The 21,016-nt window shown below is 35.5% G+C and overlaps 4 protein-coding genes across 4 annotated transcripts; 2 read left to right on the forward strand and 2 right to left on the reverse strand.

Moving 5' to 3' along the window:
- Positions 1-1,381: 1,381 nt before the first annotated feature.
- LOC132176055 (probable 6-phosphogluconolactonase 4, chloroplastic) lies at positions 1,382-4,372 on the reverse strand. Its single transcript, XM_059588172.1, has 3 exons — positions 3,898-4,372; positions 2,543-2,678; positions 1,382-2,032 (listed from the first exon to the last, which is right to left on the reverse strand). The coding sequence occupies exons 1-3, from the start codon at positions 4,161-4,163 to the stop codon at positions 1,568-1,570; spliced, it is 867 nt and encodes a 288-aa protein (XP_059444155.1). The 5' UTR covers positions 4,164-4,372; the 3' UTR covers positions 1,382-1,567.
- A 2,009-nt stretch (positions 4,373-6,381) lies between these two features.
- Positions 6,382-8,516, reverse strand: LOC132167021 (probable 6-phosphogluconolactonase 4, chloroplastic). Its single transcript, XM_059577913.1, has 3 exons — positions 8,140-8,516; positions 7,544-7,679; positions 6,382-7,031 (listed from the first exon to the last, which is right to left on the reverse strand). Exons 1-3 carry the CDS (start codon positions 8,298-8,300, stop codon positions 6,567-6,569), a joined length of 762 nt encoding a protein of 253 aa, XP_059433896.1. The 5' UTR covers positions 8,301-8,516; the 3' UTR covers positions 6,382-6,566.
- A 1,819-nt stretch (positions 8,517-10,335) lies between these two features.
- Positions 10,336-16,538, forward strand: LOC132167306 (polyubiquitin-like). The gene is made up of 10 exons (XM_059578232.1): positions 10,336-10,500; positions 10,608-10,694; positions 11,164-11,266; positions 12,023-12,089; positions 12,220-12,243; positions 13,684-13,828; positions 13,935-14,021; positions 15,206-15,308; positions 16,081-16,147; positions 16,276-16,538. Exons 1-10 carry the CDS (start codon positions 10,398-10,400, stop codon positions 16,300-16,302), a joined length of 813 nt encoding a protein of 270 aa, XP_059434215.1. The 5' UTR covers positions 10,336-10,397; the 3' UTR covers positions 16,303-16,538.
- A 1,064-nt stretch (positions 16,539-17,602) lies between these two features.
- LOC132163590 (phospholipase A2-alpha-like) lies at positions 17,603-19,187 on the forward strand. The gene is made up of 4 exons (XM_059573937.1): positions 17,603-18,145; positions 18,253-18,298; positions 18,406-18,531; positions 18,855-19,187. Exons 1-4 carry the CDS (start codon positions 17,999-18,001, stop codon positions 19,028-19,030), a joined length of 495 nt encoding a protein of 164 aa, XP_059429920.1. The 5' UTR covers positions 17,603-17,998; the 3' UTR covers positions 19,031-19,187.
- Positions 19,188-21,016: the final 1,829 nt, after the last annotated feature.

A 21,016-nucleotide genomic window follows, 5' to 3' on the forward strand; every position in this document is an offset into this window, starting at 1 on the left:
AAAAAAATTAAGTATGTGCCACGTGTCAACATTTGATTGGTCAACGTGGATTTCCGTTAAGTCAACTAATTGTCAACTGACAAAGGATTAATTTGGTCTATTATCAAAACCATAAGGATCTCCTGTGATAAAAATCAAACCCTAGAAGGAAAAAAAATAAAACAACAAAACCCCGAGGGGTATTTAGTATTTAACCCAAAAAGAAAATTAGGAGTATTTTGGTCTTTTTTGATATTTTCAAACTCTAAATTTGATAAAGGGGTTCAAATTGAGAGCAATTGAAAGTTTATGAAACTAAATTAAGAGATTTTGGAGTTTGGAGAGGTTTTATCAAATCGAGTGAAAGTTCAAGGGTCTTCAGTAAAGTTACCCCTTTTATATTTATTTTTCCTGTTCTTTTCTTTCATCACTTCTATTCTTTTGCTTCTTGATTTTATCCTTCTTGATTTTATTGATATTTTATACATAATCACCCTTGTGGGTTTGAAAAGTTTTAAGGGCAAGGTTTAGAATGGTGGGATATCCGGTTTTATCTACTTGTGTATTATGTTATTCCTAGAAAACTAAAGGATGTCCACGATAACAGCAGCTTGTAACAAAAAAAAAAAATAGGAGTAAAAAGGCAGGTGGTTATTAGAAAATCATGAGTTTCATTGAGGAGAATCAGGAATGGCCAAGTGGGAATAAGGATTGAAGATGCCCTTCATCCAGGTGGTGATAGGTTGATGCTCAAAGGGTGTTGAATTTCTCCAAAGAATTTTCTGCTCAAGGGTAACCAAGGAAAATATGTTAGATGGTTTCAGGTTGAGTTTGGCAGGCAGGGCAACAGCAAGAGTTTTGATCTATAAAAGTGGACATATCACTCAAAACAAGACCAGAGTGATCTCTCTTTACTTATTACTCAAAAAAGTGGACATATCAACTGAAACAAGATCAAAATGGAAAGGAAGTATTTCATGATCAAAATTGAAAGGAAATATTTCATGATTCATATTAAATTTCACAGCATCTAACAACGCATATATTGCCTGCATTGCCACATCATTTAAAATTTTTAAATGATATGACACATTGTACACCGTTAGATGCTATAAAATCTAATATAGGCAAAAATATGGTTCCTCTCCATGTAGCTTGAAATGGAAAGGATCCGATTCCAATATCACAAAGAATTTACACAACATGAATTTATGATGAACAAGCAAATATGAGAATACACATTTGAATGTTCATTTCCTTAAGCCATTACCAAAAGCTACCTAAATTACTATCTAGCAAGATAGCTGATAATACTCTCTTGAGCACAGCTGGACCAAGTACCACACAGCTAGGAACCTTACCTCCACTTTCCCAAACATCGCCTCATTCATAACTCATCAAGTGTACAAACAGCGACGCTTCCTTTATTGCCATCAGAAAAGATGGAAAAAGCTCACTAGTTGTTACATACTATAGAGATCACAAAGTCCAGCAGAACCCCTATATGATCTCCGATCAAACCACAGTACATGATCAACATGCTAATTTACTACATAGATCACTCACAAAGCTAAAGATATTCCAACTCCTACAGCTTTGAAGCTGCATCCTTGTCCAAAAACCAAGTCAACTCTCCTTCAGGTGAAACCATTTGAACAGGCAGCTTATCAGAATTTTGTCCATTTCCTAATGCTCTCTGCACGGCTCCAGCTTGAGGGGCACCAGTCACCACAAGGGCAATATATGCAGACGAGTTGATCACTGGAAAAGTAAAAGTAATTCTCTCCGGAGGCGGTTTTGGCGAGTCCTTAATGAAGGTGACCCATCTCTTGTTTTCTTTGAGGAGAGGGTGCCCTGGAAATAGAGAAGCCACATGTCCATCTGGACCCATTCCCAGAAGCATGAGATCAAACTTTGGAAACCCACTAGCTGCTGATAAAGCTAGCACACCGCAGTTAACCAAATGTTTGAGACGGGTCTCATAATCATCGGCTGCACCCTCAGCTGACAGTGCATCATTGATGGCATAAACATTACCAGGGAGAATTGGTACCTGACCCAGAAGAAAGTTAAACAGGTTTAAATTGACTAAAGAGTATCACAACTGGAGTGGCTGTGGACGGCAAAATGAAAATTGTTATTAACAATTAGACTAAAGTATATGAGACTGCCTTCTAACTACAATCAAGCAGGGAAGAAATGGTAAAAGACACCAATTATCATTCAACAATACCCAAATCTTTGCCTCTACCTACTTGAACCTAAACCAATCATAATTAAACTCAACAAAGCCACAACCAAACTATGCTCTCATAAATTTGTTCATAAGTGACCCAATATTTTATTTTGACCTTACCCTTGCAATTCCTTCAACTCAAGTAAAGCCACACTTAAGTCGTGGAGCCATTAGTCTTAGATCCACAAGTTTACAAGTTGCAGCGCAATAAAACAATGTCCGAATACACCCAATGCAATATTCAAGCATTAAGGTATCATAAATAACAGCATAATCTTAATATGCATTCTTTTAAATATAAAATCAGAAAATGATCAAGAAACATACCTTAGAAAGAAGGCCATCATAAGCAAGTTTATAGTTACTGTCTTTGTGATCCTTTGGCACTACTCTTTCATCTACCCAAAAGACATGCCATTTCGACCATTCAACCGAATCGATGTACTGGGGTTCTACTAGTTTCCTGAAATCCCAAAATCACGCAACAATGCTCATATTATCAACAAGCCTAGCACTGACCTTTACCCTCCTTTTGGCTACTAGTAAAACCATGTAAAAGGAAAGAAAATATGTCATTTTCACTTGTGAATTCAACACTGTTCGGTAAAATTGAACATAAAAAACTCACCTCAACCTTGGAATATGGAAATTTTTGCATCTATTTCATGTGGTCCAATAATAATGAATAACCAATGATTCTCAATTTTCTCTTCTTCCACACCAAACAGACCATTAAAAACGCACCCAAAAAATAAAACCAGCTTGCCCACATGCACAGATAGTTAATAGATGATTTTTGTTCTAAGAGCCCGTTTGGGAGTGCGATTTTAGAGAAATAATTTGTGTTTTTAAACCAAATCGCAATTTTGAAATGTTTGGGATTGCGATTTTAAAAACGCAAATTTTAAAATCGTGAAAAAATTTGCGATTTCGATAAGCTGACTAGAGGATGCTTATTTGAAAAAGTGCGAATTTAAACAAAAATCACGATTTCGCTTAAACAAAAATTTGACGCAATATTTACCTATTTTTTAGCGGGAATGAAAAAAATTACAAGAAACCCATCTAAAATATATTAAAACCCTTCGTTTCTCTTCTTTTTCTTCATCCTTTCTCCATCCCTTCATCCTCTCTCAGCCCCTCCATCATATAAGAATCTCATCTTATGGAACTCTTTTGCTTTTGTAAACCTCTCCACTGTTTGGTGTTTATGCGGATGTTGTTTTTTGTGGTTTTGTGTTTTCACTGTCTGTTGTATATTTTTTGTGATTTTGTGTTTTCTCTGTCTATTGTATATGCGCTTTTGTAGTTTGAATAGTTTGTTGCGGTTTTATGAATAAAACTTGTCTTTTTCTTCTTCTTTTTTCAAAGTTGATTTTCGATTATTGTGCATTGTGTTATGGACAGTGACGAATCGTTATTGATAATTTGGCCATGAAATGTTATTCAAATACTCAATTGATAAAAAAAAAATACTTTTTAGCATGTTTTACCAAATGCCTTTGTAATTTTAAAAACACAATTTTTAAAATTGCATTTATTAAAATCGCATTCCCAAACCGCCCTAAACCTAAATCTCCATTTTCCTTTCATTTCCTCCATTCGTTTCCCATCAATAAAAATCATCATCCGGGGTATATCAACAAATCAAAACAAAACAAGAAAAAAGGAACCCTTTTTACCTGAGGGACTCGATGAGAGACCCACCAGACAAAACGATGGTAAAAGCCCCTCTCTCTTTGCAGAACTTATCAGACAGATCGGCTATGTACTTGGCCAGAGACACAGCCACCTCCTCCTCCGTATCAAACACCTCCACCTTCCTCTCAGCTGTTGCTGCCATTGACGCCTTCGCAGTGGCGGAGCCATGTTGGTCTTCGGGAGTGCCGCGATTTAAAAATAAAAAAAATAAAAAAAGTAAAAACTTTTTACCTACAACAACACCCATCTTCTCCTCACCTTCTCATCTTTTCCACTAGTAGTAGTCCTAGTGGGTGTTTGGCTATTCATTTGTTTGAAGGCTTGAGTCTTGAGATGAGAAGAAAAGAGAAGAAGTGAGAGCACTGAGAGGAGATGAGATGGTAAGAGAAGATGAGAAGGTGAGAAGTGAGCTAATGAGGAGCGAGGGTCTTGTGGAAATCTTCTAGAAATGAGTGGCGGTGGAAATGTTATAGGAATGAGTGGTTAAAAACTTAAAGACAAGAATGAAATTTTTTAAGGAAACAAAAAAAAATAATAAAAAGCCCGAAAGGAGTAGGCTTGCGCGTGAGTTGAAGCCTGAAATTGAAGAAAAAAAAAGAAAGTAAAAGAGTCAAGAAATAATTGTAGTAAGAAGAAGAAGGTGTGACTTTTAAGGTAGAAAAAAAATATATATTAAAGAGAATAGAAAGGCATTAGATTCTAGAAGGTGAGGAGAACTAAGGCGAAAAAATAAACAAAGAAAGGCCTTAGAATTTAGATTCTAGAAGGGTGAGTGAGTGGAATTTGAAGGAAGAAAAAAAATAAAGGAAGAGAATAGATGTAACTTGTAAGCATTAAATTCTTGAAGGTGTGAAGTTGAATTTTAAGGAAGAAAATAAATAAATAAATAGAGGAGTATGCGTGAGGAGGTGAAGTACTAAATTAATATAAGACAATTTAAACTAAAATATAAGTAACAAAATTAATTAGTGTGGGGAGGAAGTTTAGAAGACAATTTAGAAGATAACTTCTTTTTTTTTTTTTTGTGTTCCATCATTTCTTTTTCTAATTCATTATTTGTTTTTATTGGTTTACATCATTCGGCTAGACCTTATTGTGTTTGATTTGTTTTCAAAAAATCTCTTAAAATACCTCTAATTTACTGAAATGTACTAATTTTTCTTAGACATTATTAATTGTGCTCAAGTTTATTTCGTAAATAGTTTGTATTATTATGTGTTTGTGATAGTTAGATAGTATTTTGAATGGTTATTTTGATTGTTGAAGTCCTTGTTTGGATTTTTGTTGTTGTTGCTCATGTCTATAGCAAACTAGAACACTTTTCTATTAGGAATGAAACCTTTTTTTTAATGTTTATTTTGTTGCTTATATCTATATAAACATTGACTAAACAAAAAAAACACGAATTTAATTTCACTATTAATTTGAATGATTGAATAATTTAAAGGGTGGAAAAATTTTTAGGATATCAAAAAAATTTTAGCGACACTCCCAATATGAATTGTCTGGCTCCATCACTGTGCCTTCAACCCAAAATGATCACAGAGCTTCGTCTTCTCAATAGACAGATTCCTATTAGCCAGAAAGCACTCCAATAACGAGTGAAAACTAAAAGATGTCCATGATAACAGCAGCTTGTAATAAAAAAATAGGAGTAAAAAGGTGAGTGGTTATTAGAAAATCATGAGTTTCATTGAGGAGAATCAGGAATGGCCAAGTGGGAATAAGGATTTGAAGATGGCCTTCATCCAGGTGGTGATAGGTTGATGCTCAAAGGGTGTTGAATTTCTCCAAAGAATTTTCTGCTCAAGGGTAACCAAGGAAAATATGTTAGATGGTTTCAGGTTGAGTTTGGCAGGCAGGGCAACAGCAAGAGTTTTGATCTATATGAGGCGCCTGACTCTCTCTCTCTCTCTACTTGTTACTCAAAAAAGTGCACATATCACCCAAAACAAGATAAGAGTGCTCTCTCTTTACTTATTACTCAAAAAAATGGACATATCACCTGATACAAAATCAAAATGGACAGGAAATTATTTCATGATCAAAATGGAAAGAAAATATTTCATGATTCATATTAAATTTCACAGCATCTAACAACGCATATATTGCCTACATTGCCACGTCATTTAAAATTTTTAAATGATATAACACAATGTACACCGTCAGATGCTGTAAAATCTAATATAGGCAAAAATATGGTTCCTCCCCATGTAGCTTGAAATGGAAAGGATTCAATTCCAATATCACAAAGGATTTACACAACATGAATTTATGGTGAACAAGCAAATATGAGAATACACATTTGAATGTTCATTTCCTTAAGCCATTACCAAAAGCTACCGAAATTACTATCTAGCAAGATTGCTGATAATACTCTCTTGAGCACAGCTGGACCAAGTATTACACAGCTAGGAACCTTACCTCCAATTTCCCAAACATCGCCTAATTCATAACTCATCAAGTGAACAAACAGCGACGCTTCCTTTATTGCCATCAGAAAAGATGGAAAAGCTCACTAGTTGTTACATACTACAGAGATCACAAAGTCCAGCAGAACCCCTATATGATCTCCGATCAAACCACAGTACATGATCAACATGCTAATTTACTACATAGATCACTCACAAAGCTAAAGATATTCCAACTCCTACAGCTTTGAAGCTGCATCCTTGTCCAAAAACCAAGTCAACTCTCCTTCAGGTGAAACCATTTGAACAGGCAGCTTATCAGAATTTTGTCCATTTCCTAAAGCTCTCTGCACGGCTCCAGCTTGAGGGGCACCAGTCACCACAAGGGCAATATATGCAGACGAGTTGATCACTGGAAAAGTAAAAGTAATTCTCTCCGGAGGCGGTTTTGGCGAGTCCTTAATGAAGGTGACCCATCTCTCGTTTTCTTTGAGGAGAGGGTGCCCTGGAAATAGAGAAGCCACATGTCCATCCGGACCCATTCCCAAAAGCATGAGATCAAACTTTGGAAACCCACTAGCTGCTGATAAAGCTAGCACACCGCAGTTAACCAAATGTTTGAGACGGGTCTCATAATCATCGGCTGCACCCTCAGCTGACAGTGCATCATTGATGGCATAAACATTATCAGGGAGAATTGGTACCTGACCCAGAAGAAAGTTAAACAGTTTTAAATTGACTAAAGAGTATCACAACTAGAGTGGCCGCAGATGGCAAAATGAAAATTGCTATTAACAATTCGACAAAAGCATATGAGACTGCCTTCTAACTACAATCAAGCAGGGAGGAAATGGTAAAAGACACCATTTATCATTCTACAATACCCAAATCTTTGCCTCTACCTACCTGAACCTAAACCAATCATAATTAAACTCAACAAAGCCACAACCAAACTATGCTCTCATAAATTTGTTCACAAGTGACCCAATATTTTATTTTGACCTTACCCTTGCAATTCCTTCAACTCAAGTAAAGCCACACTTAAGTCGTGCAGCCATTAGTCTTAGATCCACAATTTTACAAGTTGCAACGCAATAAAACAATGTCCAAATACACCCAATGCAATATTCAAGCATTAAGGTATCATAAATAACAGCATAATCTTAATATGCATTCTTTTAAATATAAAATCAGAAAATGATATCAAGAAACATACCTTAGAAAGAAGCCCATCATAAGCAAGTTTATAGTTACTGTCTTTGTGATCCTTTGGCACTACTCTTTCATCTAACCAAAAGATATGCCACTTCGACCATTCAACCGAATCGATGTACTGGGGTTCTACTAGTTTCCTGAAATCCCAAAATCACGCAATTACAATGCTCATATCATCAACAAGCCTAGCACTGACCTTTACCCTCCTTTTGGCTACTAGTAAAACCATGTAAAAGGAAAGAAAATATGTCATTTTCAGTTGTGAATTCAACACTGTTCAGTAAAATTGAACATAAAAAACTCACCTCAACCTTGGAATATGGAAATTTTTGCATCTATTTCATGGGGTCCAATAATAATGAATAACCAATGATTCTCAATTTTCTCTCTTCCACACCAAACAGACCATTAAAAACGTACCCAAAAAATAAAACCAGCTTGCCCACACGCACAGATAGTTAATAGATGATTTTTGTTCTGAACCTAAATCTCCATTTTCCTTTCATTTCCTCCTTGCAGTTTCCCATCAACAAAAATCATCATCCGGGGTATATCAACAAATCAAAACAAAACAAGAAAAAAAGGAACCCTTTTTACCTGAGGGACTCGATGAGAGACCCACCAGACAAAACGATGGTAAAAGCCCCTCTCTCTTTGCAGAACTTATCAGACAGATCGGCTATGTACTTGGCCAGAGACACAGCCACCTCCTCCTCCGTATCAAACACCTCCACCTTCCTCTCAGCTGTTGCTGCCATTGACGCATTCGACCCAAAATGATCACACAGCTTCGTCTTCTCGACAGACAGATCCCTTTTAGCCAGAAAGCACTCCAGTAACGAGTGAAAGTTTTTTGAGAGTGAAAGAAGATTGAAAGAGATGTATCACAGCTTACTTAAACCATTCAGATAAGGCTTTAAATACAGAGGAAAATTATTCCTCATAAACAAAGCAACAAGACAAAACACTACAAAACATACAATCATAATTGTGCACCACCAATTAATACTCCACTATCCATGAGTCATCATCATGATGGTCCACCATCATTAAGTCAATTCCATCATTATTGCTAACTCCATTATTCTTCTAACAACGAGGTAGAACCGGTCCAGCAGTGAGCAGGCTACAGGCTTAAAGCAGTTGGGCGTTGGGTCACCGCACGGGACTTCTTAGCTATGTTTGGCAAGGGAAAGCCCCGCACTGTAGCTGGAACAAACGTGACATAGCTCTTGACTCTTAAGAATTCGGGCCCAAACGTGACTTTAGAGTAAAAATATTATGGCCCGCATGGACAGAGGATTGGAGTTTATACTTGGGACTTTTGATTTATTCACCATATTTAAACGTACTTTTAATTCTCTAAAAAAAAACATACTTTTAATTGAATATTCTTAATTCATAGGATAATTTAAATGCTAATATAAATATAAATATGAGTGAGTCTTTGGTGTTACCATTGTTTTAAGTAGGGGTGGACAGATTAACCAGTTACCGATTACCGGCTGTGTACCAGTTTCGACCGAACCGATATTAACTATAACCGATATACCGATATTCTTATCGGTTAAATTTTTTATACTGGTATGCTTATCGATTCGGTTTGGTCCGGTTAGAAATTTCATATCGGTTAACCGTTTAACCGATATAAACCGTTAAGTAGGGGATGCTAAAATGACATAGTTTTGGGATTATATATATACCTATGTAACCTTATCTTAATTTGGGATTAGGTAGGTTTATTTTTTTTTTTAGTGATGGCATTTGATGGGATTTCTTTGCCTTTGGTGAAAGCATTTTTCATTAATTAGTTTTGTTAGTCTAATTAGCATTCATTATGTTAATTAGTCCATTTGCTTTGGAAAAATGTATTTTATAATATAAAAAAAAGTTGTGGATGATCAATATAAAAAAGCTTCAATCTTTAGCCCAAAAAACAAATATTTGGGTCCAAATAAAAAGTATTTGGGCCCTAAAACAACTCATTTTTAATAAGTTATTTTAGCCAAACAAAAAGTATTTGGGCTCTCAAAAGTAAAAAAAACTCATTTTTTGCCCAACAAAATAAATGAATATAAAACCCACGGTTAAATCGGTTAATCGGTTTGACCGAACCGTTTAACTGTGTACCGTTATAACCGATAATTTCGGTTAAAATTATTATTGGTTTGGTATTGGTTAATAAACCGTTTAACCGAAGATTATCGGTTAATAACCGATAAGAGCCAAAACCGGACGGTTTTGACCGATACCCAAGCCTAGTTTTAAGGTAATAAGAGAAACTGCAATTTTAAAAATAAATCATAAACCTAAATGGACCTTAAATATAATTATTCGAATATGAATCACTAACATAAAAACATGAACATCACATATGAAACACATGAACATCAATGATTAGTGGTAGGAATATTCTAACACGGACAAAACCTTTTTTATATTAAAAAATTAGGTTTTTTTTTTTTTTAATTCAATTTATTAAATTAATACTTACATGTAATTTTTTTTTAAACAGAACATATATTTTCACTTGCATTTTAAAAAAATAAAAATAAAAATTATACGCTCGCCACCTTCAATTTTGTTTTTGTTTTTTTTACAAAAATTAATTAATTTTTTAAATATTTTTGATTTATATTTGAGATGATTCAGTGTGGTTGTATTTTTTTCTCAAGTGTAAGTTTGGTCTATTGGGCTGAGGTGTCATCACCTGATTTGTAGCACAAAAGTCCTCTTTTGTGGAAGGACCACACAGAAGATGCTCTCCCCAACCAAAACCCTAAATTTCTTTCCCTATAAACGCATTGGCCCCAAACCCTTGCCGCTTAGAGCGAAACGGAGAGAGCGAAGGCAAAATGCAGATCTTCGTGAAAACCCTAACCGGCAAGACCATCACCCTCGAGGTCGAGTCCAGTGACACCATCGATAATGTCAAGGCAAAGATTCAAGATAAGGAAGGTACGGTACTCTTTCATTTTCATTTTGAAGGATAGGATCCGATCGAATCGGTTGGTCTTGGATTATGGACATCTTGCGGTTGTGATTTGACTCTGTGAAATTCTCAGGTATTCCACCGGACCAGCAGAGGCTGATCTTCGCAGGGAAGCAGCTCGAGGATGGCCGTACTCTTGCGGACTACAACATCCAGAAAGGTTGGTTTTATAAATCTTAGTCTATGGTTGGTTGCCGATAAAACCTATGAAGTTGAAAAGAAAACAGTTCTTTAATTCATTTTTCCGGCGTGCAAGTGATCAATTTCAAGCCTCTGTTTGTGTTGATAGCTTTAATATATTGTTTTAGTTTATGATAAATCAAAGCGTTATTGTTAAAATAAATGGTTTTGTATTAATCTGTTTTGAGCTCCCGGGGTTGAGTCTTTATGTAACCGAGGAAATGCTGGAAAGGATGTTGAATTGCTATGATCTCTGCCTTTTTAAGTTCCTACAAAAGTTAATGCTGAAGTGAATCCCAAATATCTAAATCTCTGAACTACGTAGTGTAATAAGGTTTTTTGTTTGACTCCTATAGATAAAGGAAACTAATCAGGATTGAATCACACATTTAGTTTTGTAGTTGATTTTTTATTTGCTATTTATCTTGAACATAAATGTGCTTCTGCAGAGTCAACTCTTCACCTTGTTCTGAGGCTTCGTGGTGGAATTATTGAGCCATCTCTTATGGCATTGGCCAGGAAATACAACCAGGACAAAACAATCTGCCGCAAGTATGTTTGCATTTGTTGGTTTTTATGATAACAAGTCAAGTATCGTTGAGCTTTATTTTCATGTAATCACAAGGGCTTTCTTTCTGTTTTGGCCCTCATATTTTTACTTTTGACCTTTCAAAATTAGCAATGTACCTAATGGTCATATAATTCTGATGTTCTCTTGACTGAAAGGCCTTGTCAAATGTAGTACATGATTTAATTTATTATTTCAAATAATTTGCTAATAAAGTCCCACTTTGTTATGGAAGTTGTATGCTTAAAATTAACTTGTTGCATAACAATGAATTTATAAATGCTAGCTCTGCTTGCCCATTTCCACAATTCGTCATTTGGGTGTTTTATTTCCTAGAGCACGTGACAACTTGTGCTTTCCCATGTATTGATTTTTGTAAGTCTGCTTCACCATTTAGTTTAGTTATGATTGATGTTGGATACTCGCAATTGTTTGAGCCAATGTTTATATCTCCTGTACCACTATTAAGTTTTCAGGTTCCATGAAGGTTTTTTATGAAGGTTTTTTTTCAGACATGTACTGATCAAATGTTTCTGGCGTTTTGTGGAAAGCTAGAAAAATTCGTAATTTCCTTTTATGTATTATTACTCAAGTCATGCACACATTTTATAATGAAATTACTTCTTTTTCTTGTGTCTGGTATTGGGGCTTAATAGAAAAATAGAAATATCTTTTGTCCATATTTTCCTATATATGTGTTGTGATACTTCTAATTCTTAACGTTGAATTCCATTTTACAGATGTTATGCACGCTTGCACCCACGTGCTGTCAACTGCAGGAAAAAGAAGTGTGGACACAGCAACCAGGTAGATCATCTTGGACTACTGTTATTGATTTATAGCTATTGTTTATTAGTTATTTAATTCAGAAAATTTCTTCAATTTCTGCACTTGTAACAAATTGAGACAATGTTTAATATTCTACCTTGAACTGCAGCTGAGGCCAAAGAAGAAGATCAAGTAGACTACTGATTATGAGGAAGAAGTGCCATGGATTCTAGTGGGTCACTGTCTGTTTTGTTTGAACCATGGTAGTATCAAAAAGTTTGCTAGTGGACTTTTAGAAATCCGACATAGCTTTGAACTTTTGAGATGGTTGCAATGTTACTTTGTTCTAATAATATGCTTTGAATTTTTTCGGGCATTAGATATGCCTTGACATTGAGCTGTTCGTTTTTTGTGTTGAAATCAAACCTTTTACTTTTAGTTGATTGAGCATTGCTTGGGTCATTACAATGTTGAAGGGTGATAGCCTGGATGATCAATATGGCATGTGTTTTACATTAGAGCTTATTTGGAATTACGTTTAAAATGTATTTTTATTATGTAAAATGTTTTGAATTGAAAGTAGGTATCTCTCGTAAAAAAATTTAAATTATTTATTTATTTATTTTTTTTTTTTGAAAAATATACTTTACTTTTCTGAATTATCCTCTCATTTGCACTTTGACGTTCAATGTTTAAAAAGTGACTCCCTCAAAGTTTAACACAGTGACAAAAAAATTCATCTGTTATTTTTGGCTGTCACTTTGGACTGAAACCTAGTCACGTGCATGGGACGTGACACTTTTCAACCAAAAAGTTCAAAAATGTCCTCGGGGATAAAGCGCAAACATAAATTACTTCGGGAGGTAAAGTGTAAACATAAATTACTTTGGGGGTAAAGTGTAAATATAAATTACTCCTCTTAAATTATACTTCAAAATGACTAGTCAATTAGAAGTTTCTTTAGAATTCATTATAAATGTTAGTTTTACCTATTAATTAGGCAATGTGAGACTTAACACTCATGACTATCTTTATAAACCATCCACTCTATATGGGCTTATCTCATCTTCTTAATATGAAAAAGGGGTGTTACACCACATATTGTAATTTTAGACTATCTCTATAGAGTGATTTGACTCCTATATATATATATATATATGGTTACTAACAAAAAAAAACGTCGCAACCAAACCCGACGTATCACCTAAACCTAGACCCTAAATTTATACCAATTTTTTTTTAAAAAAATTGTTTGGCCATGGGAGTGGCGTTCGGCTACCCCCAAGGGCCGGTTGGGGGTGATTGAAGCCACCCTCACGGCTTTGCCAACCAAATTTAAAAAAAAAAATTGTTTAGCCCACTCCCAAGGCCATGAAGCCGCCCCCAACCGATCCCTAAGGTGGCCGAACGCCACCGGTCATACAAAAAATTTTAAAAAATATATTATTATATCAATTTAATTTTTATTTATTTTTAAACTAAAAAATAATATTCTATTATATTTTAATGGGTGTGACACGTAGCAGTTTGATGGCGTTAAGATGCCATCCTCACCATCAACTGGAGGCCTAAAAGGACCGGAGAGGATCCTCTTCCTATAAAAGCAACCTGACCCCAAACCCTTACCGCTTAGAGCGAAACAGAGTGCGACTCTGTGCGAGGGAGCGAAGGCAAAATGCAGATCTTCGTGAAAACCCTAACCGGCAAGACCATAACCCTCGAGGTCGAGTCCAGTGACACCATCGATAATGTCAAAGCAAAGATTCAAGATAAGGAAGGTACGGTACTCTTTCATTTTCATTTTGAAGGATCGGATCGATCGAATCGGTTGGTCTTGGCTTATGGACATCTTGGGGCTGTGATTTGACTGTGTGAAATTCTCAGGTATTCCACCGGACCAGCAGAGGCTGATCTTCGCAGGGAAGCAGCTCGAGGATGGCCGTACTCTTGCGGACTACAACATCCAGAAAGGTTGGTTTTATAAATCTTAGTCTATGGTTGGTTGCCGATAAAACCTAGTAAGTTGAAAAGAAAACGGTTCTTAATTTCATTTCTCGGGCGTGCAAGAGTGATAAATTTCGAGGCTCTGTTTGTGTTGATAGATTTAATATATTGTTTTAATTTATTATAAAACAAAGCGTAATTGAGATACGAGGCGATGCTAGGCTAGAAAAAAAAAATCGAGTACATTGAGTTATAAGGCATTTTTTTAGTTAGTCTCGTAACTTTCGTATCCTAGCGAAGTGATGGGCAAATTGTATCTTGGTGAACCATCCGTAGATGAGCTTGCGTTGGCAAGAGTTCTCTTTCCTGATTTTTGGTTCTGGAAATTCGAGCCATCAATTGTCCTCCAATGAATGCAATGTTAGGATGCTGGAAAAACGAGTCTATCAGCTTAAGCTTTTAGGATGGGCGAATTTAAAAATTTTCTTTGCAATTTACTTCTCATTTCAATTGAATATTCAACTCGTTGGTCTCCTCACTTTTTGAGGGAGAATTCAAATAATTGAACTCCTATTTTTCAAATGCTACTCAGCATTCTCAAGTGTCCATCCCTTAGCATTCTTGTCTATCTCTTGTTTTTTTTGAAGAAAAACAAGAAGCAAAAGAACAACGAGATTTCTACTAGCTTCAGATTTTGGGATAACTAGTGATCTAAAATGAGTGAATATATATTCAATTTATAATTGTTTTTCTTCTCTAAAGAAGCAAAATCTCAACTTTGTTGAATGACTACTCAGGATTTAGAAGGATAAATGGGCTATGAGTAATTGACTTGATAAATTGATTTTTTTTGTTGGGAGGGCTAGAGGGGTGTTAAAGTAAATGGTTTTGTATTAATCTGTTTTGAGCTCCCGGGGTCGACTATTTATGTAACTGAGGAAATGGTGGAAAGGATGTTGAATTGTTATGATCTCTGCCTTTTTAAGTTCCTACAAAAGTTCATGTTGAAGTGAATCCCAAATGTCTAAATCTCTGAACTACGTAGTGCAATAAGGTTAAATGTGTGTGACTCCTATAGATAAAGGGAACTGATCACATTTTTTAAGTTACTTTTCTACTTACTGTAATGCTGATAGGATTGAATCACACATTTAGTTTTGTAGTTGATTTTTTATTTGCTATTTGTCTTGAACATAAATGTGCTTGTGCAGAGTCAACTCTTCACCTTGTTCTGAGGCTTCGTGGTGGAATTATTGAGCCATCTCTTATGGCATTGGCCAGGAAATACAACCAGGACAAAACAATCTGCCGCAAGTATGTTTGCATTTGTTGGTTTTATGATAAAAAGTCGAGTATGGGTTCAGCTTTTATATTCATGTAATCACAAGGGCTTTCTTTCTGTTTTGGCCCTCAAAAGTTTTTACTTTTGACCTTTCAAAATTAGCAATGTACCTAATGATCATATAATTCTGATGTTCTCTTGACTGAAGCCTTGACAGATGAAGTACATGATTTAATTTATTATTTGAAATTTTTCTATGTCAAATAATTTGTTAATAAAGTCCCACTTTGTTTTGGAAGTTATATGCTTAAAATCAACTAGTTTCATAACAATGAATGTATAAATGGTAATGCTGCTTCTTGGTATAGCTGACTATACAACTTTATGTCATGTTAACTTGCTATCTCTTCTTGCCCATTTCCACAATTCGTCATTTGAGTGTTTTATTTCTTAGAGCACAGGACAACTTGTGCTTTCCCTTATATAGTTTTTTGTAAATCGGCTCAATTGTTTGAGCCGATGTTTATATCTCCTGTACCACTATGAAGTTTTCAGGTTCCATGAAGGGTTTTTTTTTTCAGAGGTGTCGATCAAATGTTTGTGGCGTTTTTTGGTAAGCTAGAAAAATTATTAATTTCCTTTTATGTGTTATTACTCAAGTCATGCACACATTTTATAATGAAATTACTTTTTCTCGTGTCTGGTGTTGGGGCTTAATAAAAAAATAGAAATGTCTTTTGTCCATATTTTCCTATATATGTGTTGTGATACTTCTAATTCTTAACGTTGAATTCCATTTTACAGATGTTATGCACGCTTGCATCCACGTGCTGTCAACTGCAGGAAAAAGAAGTGTGGACACAGCAACCAGGTAGATCATCTTGGACCACTGTTATTGATTTATAGCTATTGTTTATTAGTTATTTAATTCAAAAAATTCTTCAATTTCTGCATTTGTAACAAATTGAGACAATGTTTAATGTTCTACTTGAACTGCAGCTGAGGCCAAAGAAGAAGATCAAGTAGACTACTGGTTGTGAGTTAGAAGTGCCATGGATTCTAGTGGGTCACTGTCTGTTTTGTTTGAACCATGGTAGTATCAAAAAGTAGACTTTTAGAAATCCGACAGGTAGCTTTGAACTTTTGAGATGGTTGCAATGTTACTTTGTTCTAATATGCTTTGAATTTTTTCGGGCATTAGATATGCCTTGACATTGAGCTGTTCGTTTTTTGTGTTGAAATCAAAACTATTACTTTTAGTTGATTGAGCATTGCTTGGGTCATTACAATGTAAAAGGGTGATTGCCTGGATGATCATTGTGGCATGTGTTTTACGTTAAAGTTTATTTGGGATTGTGTTAGAAAGCTTAAAATGTATTTTAATTATCTAAAAAGTTTCAAATAAAAAGCTAGTATGTCTAGTAAAAATCTTCATTTATTTATTTATTTTTATTTTTAACTTTGGAAACTCTATTTTTCAAAAAAATCTTAAATATGCGTTGATGTTGCGAGCACTGAAATGTGTGGTCATGCACTAATTTCGTTTTACAGATGATCTTTCAGTCGCACATCATATTTAAATGGATTAGCCTGGGTTATTTACTGGTTTTAGATTTGCTCAACGATGTTCTTCAAGATTTGGCTTTGTTCTACCTCTTGGATTCTAGCCATTACTTGGGTTGGAATTGTACAAATTGTTAAGAGGATCATAGATAACTAGTGAAGGATGTGGCGATGACTTTTGATTGGGTGTGTGATGTGTATAATGCCATTCTTAAACGACATATTTATCTTCTAATTAGCCGGTTTAATGGCTGTTTCATCAATCACTTTTATTGTGAAGAAAAATGCTACATTTTTTTTTTGTTACAACTTTTGATGTGTTTAGTGCTTGATTGGAGGGTGTTGAATGTTACAAAAAAAAAAAAAAAATAATAATAATAATAAATAAATAAATATTGGAAATACTTTCAAACGCAATTAAAAGCTGCTCACAAAGTATTGTCAACAATGATGGGGGCAGACAGTCTTTAAGCAACACACATGCTAGTGGAGTAGAAATAATGTCGTCAAATATCTTTCATTGTGGGGTTCAACAGTGAGACCTACCCGCCACTAAATAAACTCGAATGTCACTAAACCATCACTCTAGTGGTAAGAGTCTTCGCTTTTATTCATCACCTAATTCTCAACCATTTTTTATTTTTTATTTTTTCTTTCTAATCATTGTTGTAAAAATATAACTTCATTTATTATTATCAACATTTTTTATTTTTTTTCTTTTGTTTTCTGTTTTTAAAATATTAATAAACACCCTAAAATATACAATCAATACTGTTTTTATCTTTATCTCATGTGAGAAGACCTTATCAAATTAAAAACAAAAAAACAAACATATACCCTAAATAACTTTTTAATTACTGTTTCACGAGGATAACGATCAATTTGCCGCAGATAATGTTCCATTTTATTGGTTGTAATGGCGCCAGAGAATGTTGATGACTATATGTCGTCAAGTCAACAAAGACTACAAAGACGAAGCCAAGTTGCTTTGTTTCTTCTTAGTTCTTGCTAGCCTGTTTTTTACTCCTTTTACAAACTCTTCCTTCTTTTTCTTTTTCGTCTGTCGTCTCCCTTCTCTCTCTCTCTCTCTCTCTTTCTCTCTCTCTCTATATATATATATAGATAAATTAATCAGTGATTTCTCTGCTCCATCCAAAAAATGATGACAATGGCTCCATCCCATGCATTGAAGTTGGCTCTTCTCCTCTCAAGCTCCCTCATTATCCTCAACTTTTCTTGTCTTCCCGTCCATGCCCTTAACCTCGGTATTCAACAACGTACAGATGTCTATACCCCTGATGATCTGGTTTGTTCTTAACCCACCACCCTTTTATTTATTTTCTTTTCCCATTTTTATATATATGATATCCTGATGTTTCATTTTTCTGGGCTTAATTTGTTATGTGTTTGTAGAATGAAGGTCATTGCACTAGAAAATGCCAGTCAAAGTTCTGTAAAGGTAACTAATCACAGATGTCTCTACCCCTGAGAATTAAGGTTTATTTGAAAATTCTTCACTTCTTTAATGGGTTAACCAAGTTTTATTTTGTTTGTTTTGAACAAAAGTTTCTCCAATTCTAAGATATGGAAAGTACTGTGGGCTCTTGTACGGTGGATGCCCTGGGGAGCAGCCTTGTGATGGTCTTGACACTTGTTGCATGCAGCATGATAGTTGTGTGGAAGCTCATAAACGTAAGTTTTGTTAGAATATTAATTAAATGAATAAATTAATATTTTGGATAAGTTGTTATTTAATATGTCATCATAGCAGAGGTTTTGAATTCGAACACTATCTCTGACATTCACTTCCCATTTTACGTTTGAATCGACATGTGAGAAAGAATATTAAAATATTAGCTAAATTGTTAATCCAATTGTTTCTTTTAAGTTTAAGCTTTTAACAAGTTCTTCCGTGATAACTAGAACTTCATATATACTTATACACAATCTTCATAGTGATTTAATACGTATGATTGAGTGTAATTAATTAATGGTGATGGTGTTGTTGTACGCAGATCAATTTCTAAGCACAGAGTGTAGCCAAAACTTACTCAATTGCATGCAAAACTTCAAAAACTCAGGAGGCCAAGGGTTTGAGGGGAGCCACTGCAAAGTTGATGATGTGCTTCGTGTCCTTACTAAGACCATCAAAGTTGCTTTAGCTACTGGAAGACGTCTTCATATACCCTGAGATTTGAGACTAAAGTCTACTTCCTCAACACTTAAAAAGTTTATAAGCCGATGTGGTAGTCCAAATAACACTTATCATGCCACTTATTAAAATGTGAGCTTTTACGTGACATTCTCTTTTATAAAATATGGAATGCTATAATATGAGTTTGTAAGAAGATTGTAGTAAGGTGTAATAGTAACCAAGATATTTTCCAATGACCTTTTTCATTCCAATTTCTTTACGCTCCAAATAACCTTTCTTCGGCAACCTTCCACCTCCCCGTGAGGCTTTTCCACCGCCTCTCTGCGGCTCTTTCCGGGAGAGGAGGGAGAGAGACTTTGCTTTCTCCCTTCTCCCATTTTCCCTTCCACCTAGTGCGGTCGTCTCCCCTCCCTCCTCCGTAACCGGTCCTCTTCTTTTTCTTTCTTTTTTTTACCTTTGAGCAATGACGCCACCGTTCATCCTTTCCCCTAACCACCTTACCCCACCTAGTCGTCTCCCTCTGGCCATGTTCCACCCCCTACAGAGGTATCGTTCACGGTTTTTTTGTGGTTCTCAAATTCAGTTTTTTAAAATCTAGATCTGTTGTCCTCTCATCTTTCACAGCTCCGACACGCCACACCAATGTTTTCACAGGCCTCCTAGCTTTCCACCGCTGCCGCCATCATCTCATACCAGCCACCACGAACTGCCGCGTGGTCCTCACGCGCCTGCGCGTGGATTTCACGCGTCACACTTGCCGCCATGTGTTCTTCGAGCTCTTGCCAGAAGCTCTTCCGCCAATCTTTCTCTGCCCCGTTCTCTGTTTAAGTTGCTGCTCAGAGTGCTTTATTACTACTTCTTCTTCTTTTTTTCCCTGTATTTATATATTTTTGTGTATTTTGCACCTCCTTTTGTTATTTGTTGCTTGTTGGTTTTATGGGTTATTGTCTCCCTGATCTGTATTGTTTTGATCTTATGGTTGAGACTTTTGTAGTCAGTTTTGTGTTGGTCCCTCTCAATCCTTCAATCCTTATATTGGACGATGACAGTGCATATTCGGCTTCAGCCTCTTTCTAGAGGTTGTTGTTGGTTCCTAGTGAGGGTTCAGATAGGTTTGCTTTAATTTGTACCCCTTTTACTTCTAAAACCGCCTTGCGCGGCCCCTTGAGAGGACCGAGTCACTTGTTTGACCCATTTCTTACCCTTTATTTATATTTTCACACTGTTGTTTTTCATTTTGGGTCTGTTGTTGGGGAGCCCACCCAATTTTCGTTTTTAAGATCGTCTGCTCCTTCTTCCTTTCAGATCAGGAGTGGAAATGAGCCTCCCTTGTAACCCTTTTCTTTATTCAATTAGAAGAAGAAAAAAAAAAAAAAAACAATTGCTAAAAAAATCTTCCTACAAATATTGTTACAATTCCTTCCCACTTGTCATAATAGTTATCAGCTGTGCACCAATTGTTTGAATAGCTACACTGAAAAATTCTTTCCGGATATTTTGATAGCATCCCATCTTTTTAATATGTGGTATTTTTTAAGTATTTTGATGCCTAAAATGGACTTAAATTTTATAATTTGAGAATCTAAGATTATTTGAAAAAATCACACTGAAAAGTTGTAAAGAGTTATAAAATAATTGTAAATATTGCTATTATGACAATACGCGGCTAAATTTGTTTTGTTATTATGTGACAATAGTATGTGTGGCGGCTTGTTTCTATGGGTAAAAAGAAGCATAAAGTGATGCTGGCTTTTTGCGTTTTGATTGACATGAGTGACCCCAGATATTTATTTAGCTCTTTCTCCATCAACCTTCCAAGTTCTAAATAACTTGAAGAAGTCCTTGTCTCCAAATTGGAACTAGACACTATACTTCGAACAGGAAAAAAAAAATGTTGTATCCACATGCATCACCATCTTTCAATATATATATTTTTTTTTTCAACTTTGAATGTGTTATTCACTCATTATTGGTGGGGAGGCCTATTATCTCGAATCGAAATTGGTTGCAATTCGTTGACTG

Source organism: Corylus avellana, chromosome ca1, assembly GCF_901000735.1.
Source record: "Corylus avellana chromosome ca1, CavTom2PMs-1.0".
NCBI lineage: Eukaryota > Viridiplantae > Streptophyta > Magnoliopsida > Fagales > Betulaceae > Corylus > Corylus avellana.

Excerpts from the sequence above, each read along its gene's own strand:
- LOC132176055 (XM_059588172.1), bottom strand. The coding sequence starts at position 4,163 with ATGGGTGTTGTTGTAGGTAAAAAGTTTTTACTTTTTTTATTTTTTTTA. Across the intron at positions 2,679-3,897 it reads TCTCTCATCGAGTCCCTCAG|GAAACTAGTAGAACCCCAGT; the intron begins GTAAAAAGGGTT and ends TTGGGATTTCAG. Across the intron at positions 2,033-2,542 it reads ATGATGGCCTTCTTTCTAAG|GTACCAATTCTCCCTGGTAA; the intron begins GTATGTTTCTTG and ends CTTCTGGGTCAG.
- LOC132167021 (XM_059577913.1), bottom strand. The coding sequence starts at position 8,300 with ATGGCAGCAACAGCTGAGAGGAAGGTGGAGGTGTTTGATACGGAGGAG. Across the intron at positions 7,680-8,139 it reads TCTCTCATCGAGTCCCTCAG|GAAACTAGTAGAACCCCAGT; the intron begins GTAAAAAGGGTT and ends TTGGGATTTCAG. Across the intron at positions 7,032-7,543 it reads ATGATGGGCTTCTTTCTAAG|GTACCAATTCTCCCTGATAA; the intron begins GTATGTTTCTTG and ends CTTCTGGGTCAG.
- LOC132167306 (XM_059578232.1), top strand. The coding sequence starts at position 10,398 with ATGCAGATCTTCGTGAAAACCCTAACCGGCAAGACCATCACCCTCGAG. Across the intron at positions 12,090-12,219 it reads AGTGTGGACACAGCAACCAG|CTGAGGCCAAAGAAGAAGAT; the intron begins GTAGATCATCTT and ends CTTGAACTGCAG. Across the intron at positions 15,309-16,080 it reads GACAAAACAATCTGCCGCAA|ATGTTATGCACGCTTGCATC; the intron begins GTATGTTTGCAT and ends TCCATTTTACAG.
- LOC132163590 (XM_059573937.1), top strand. The coding sequence starts at position 17,999 with ATGATGACAATGGCTCCATCCCATGCATTGAAGTTGGCTCTTCTCCTC. Across the intron at positions 18,146-18,252 it reads TCTATACCCCTGATGATCTG|AATGAAGGTCATTGCACTAG; the intron begins GTTTGTTCTTAA and ends ATGTGTTTGTAG. Across the intron at positions 18,299-18,405 it reads CCAGTCAAAGTTCTGTAAAG|TTTCTCCAATTCTAAGATAT; the intron begins GTAACTAATCAC and ends TTTGAACAAAAG.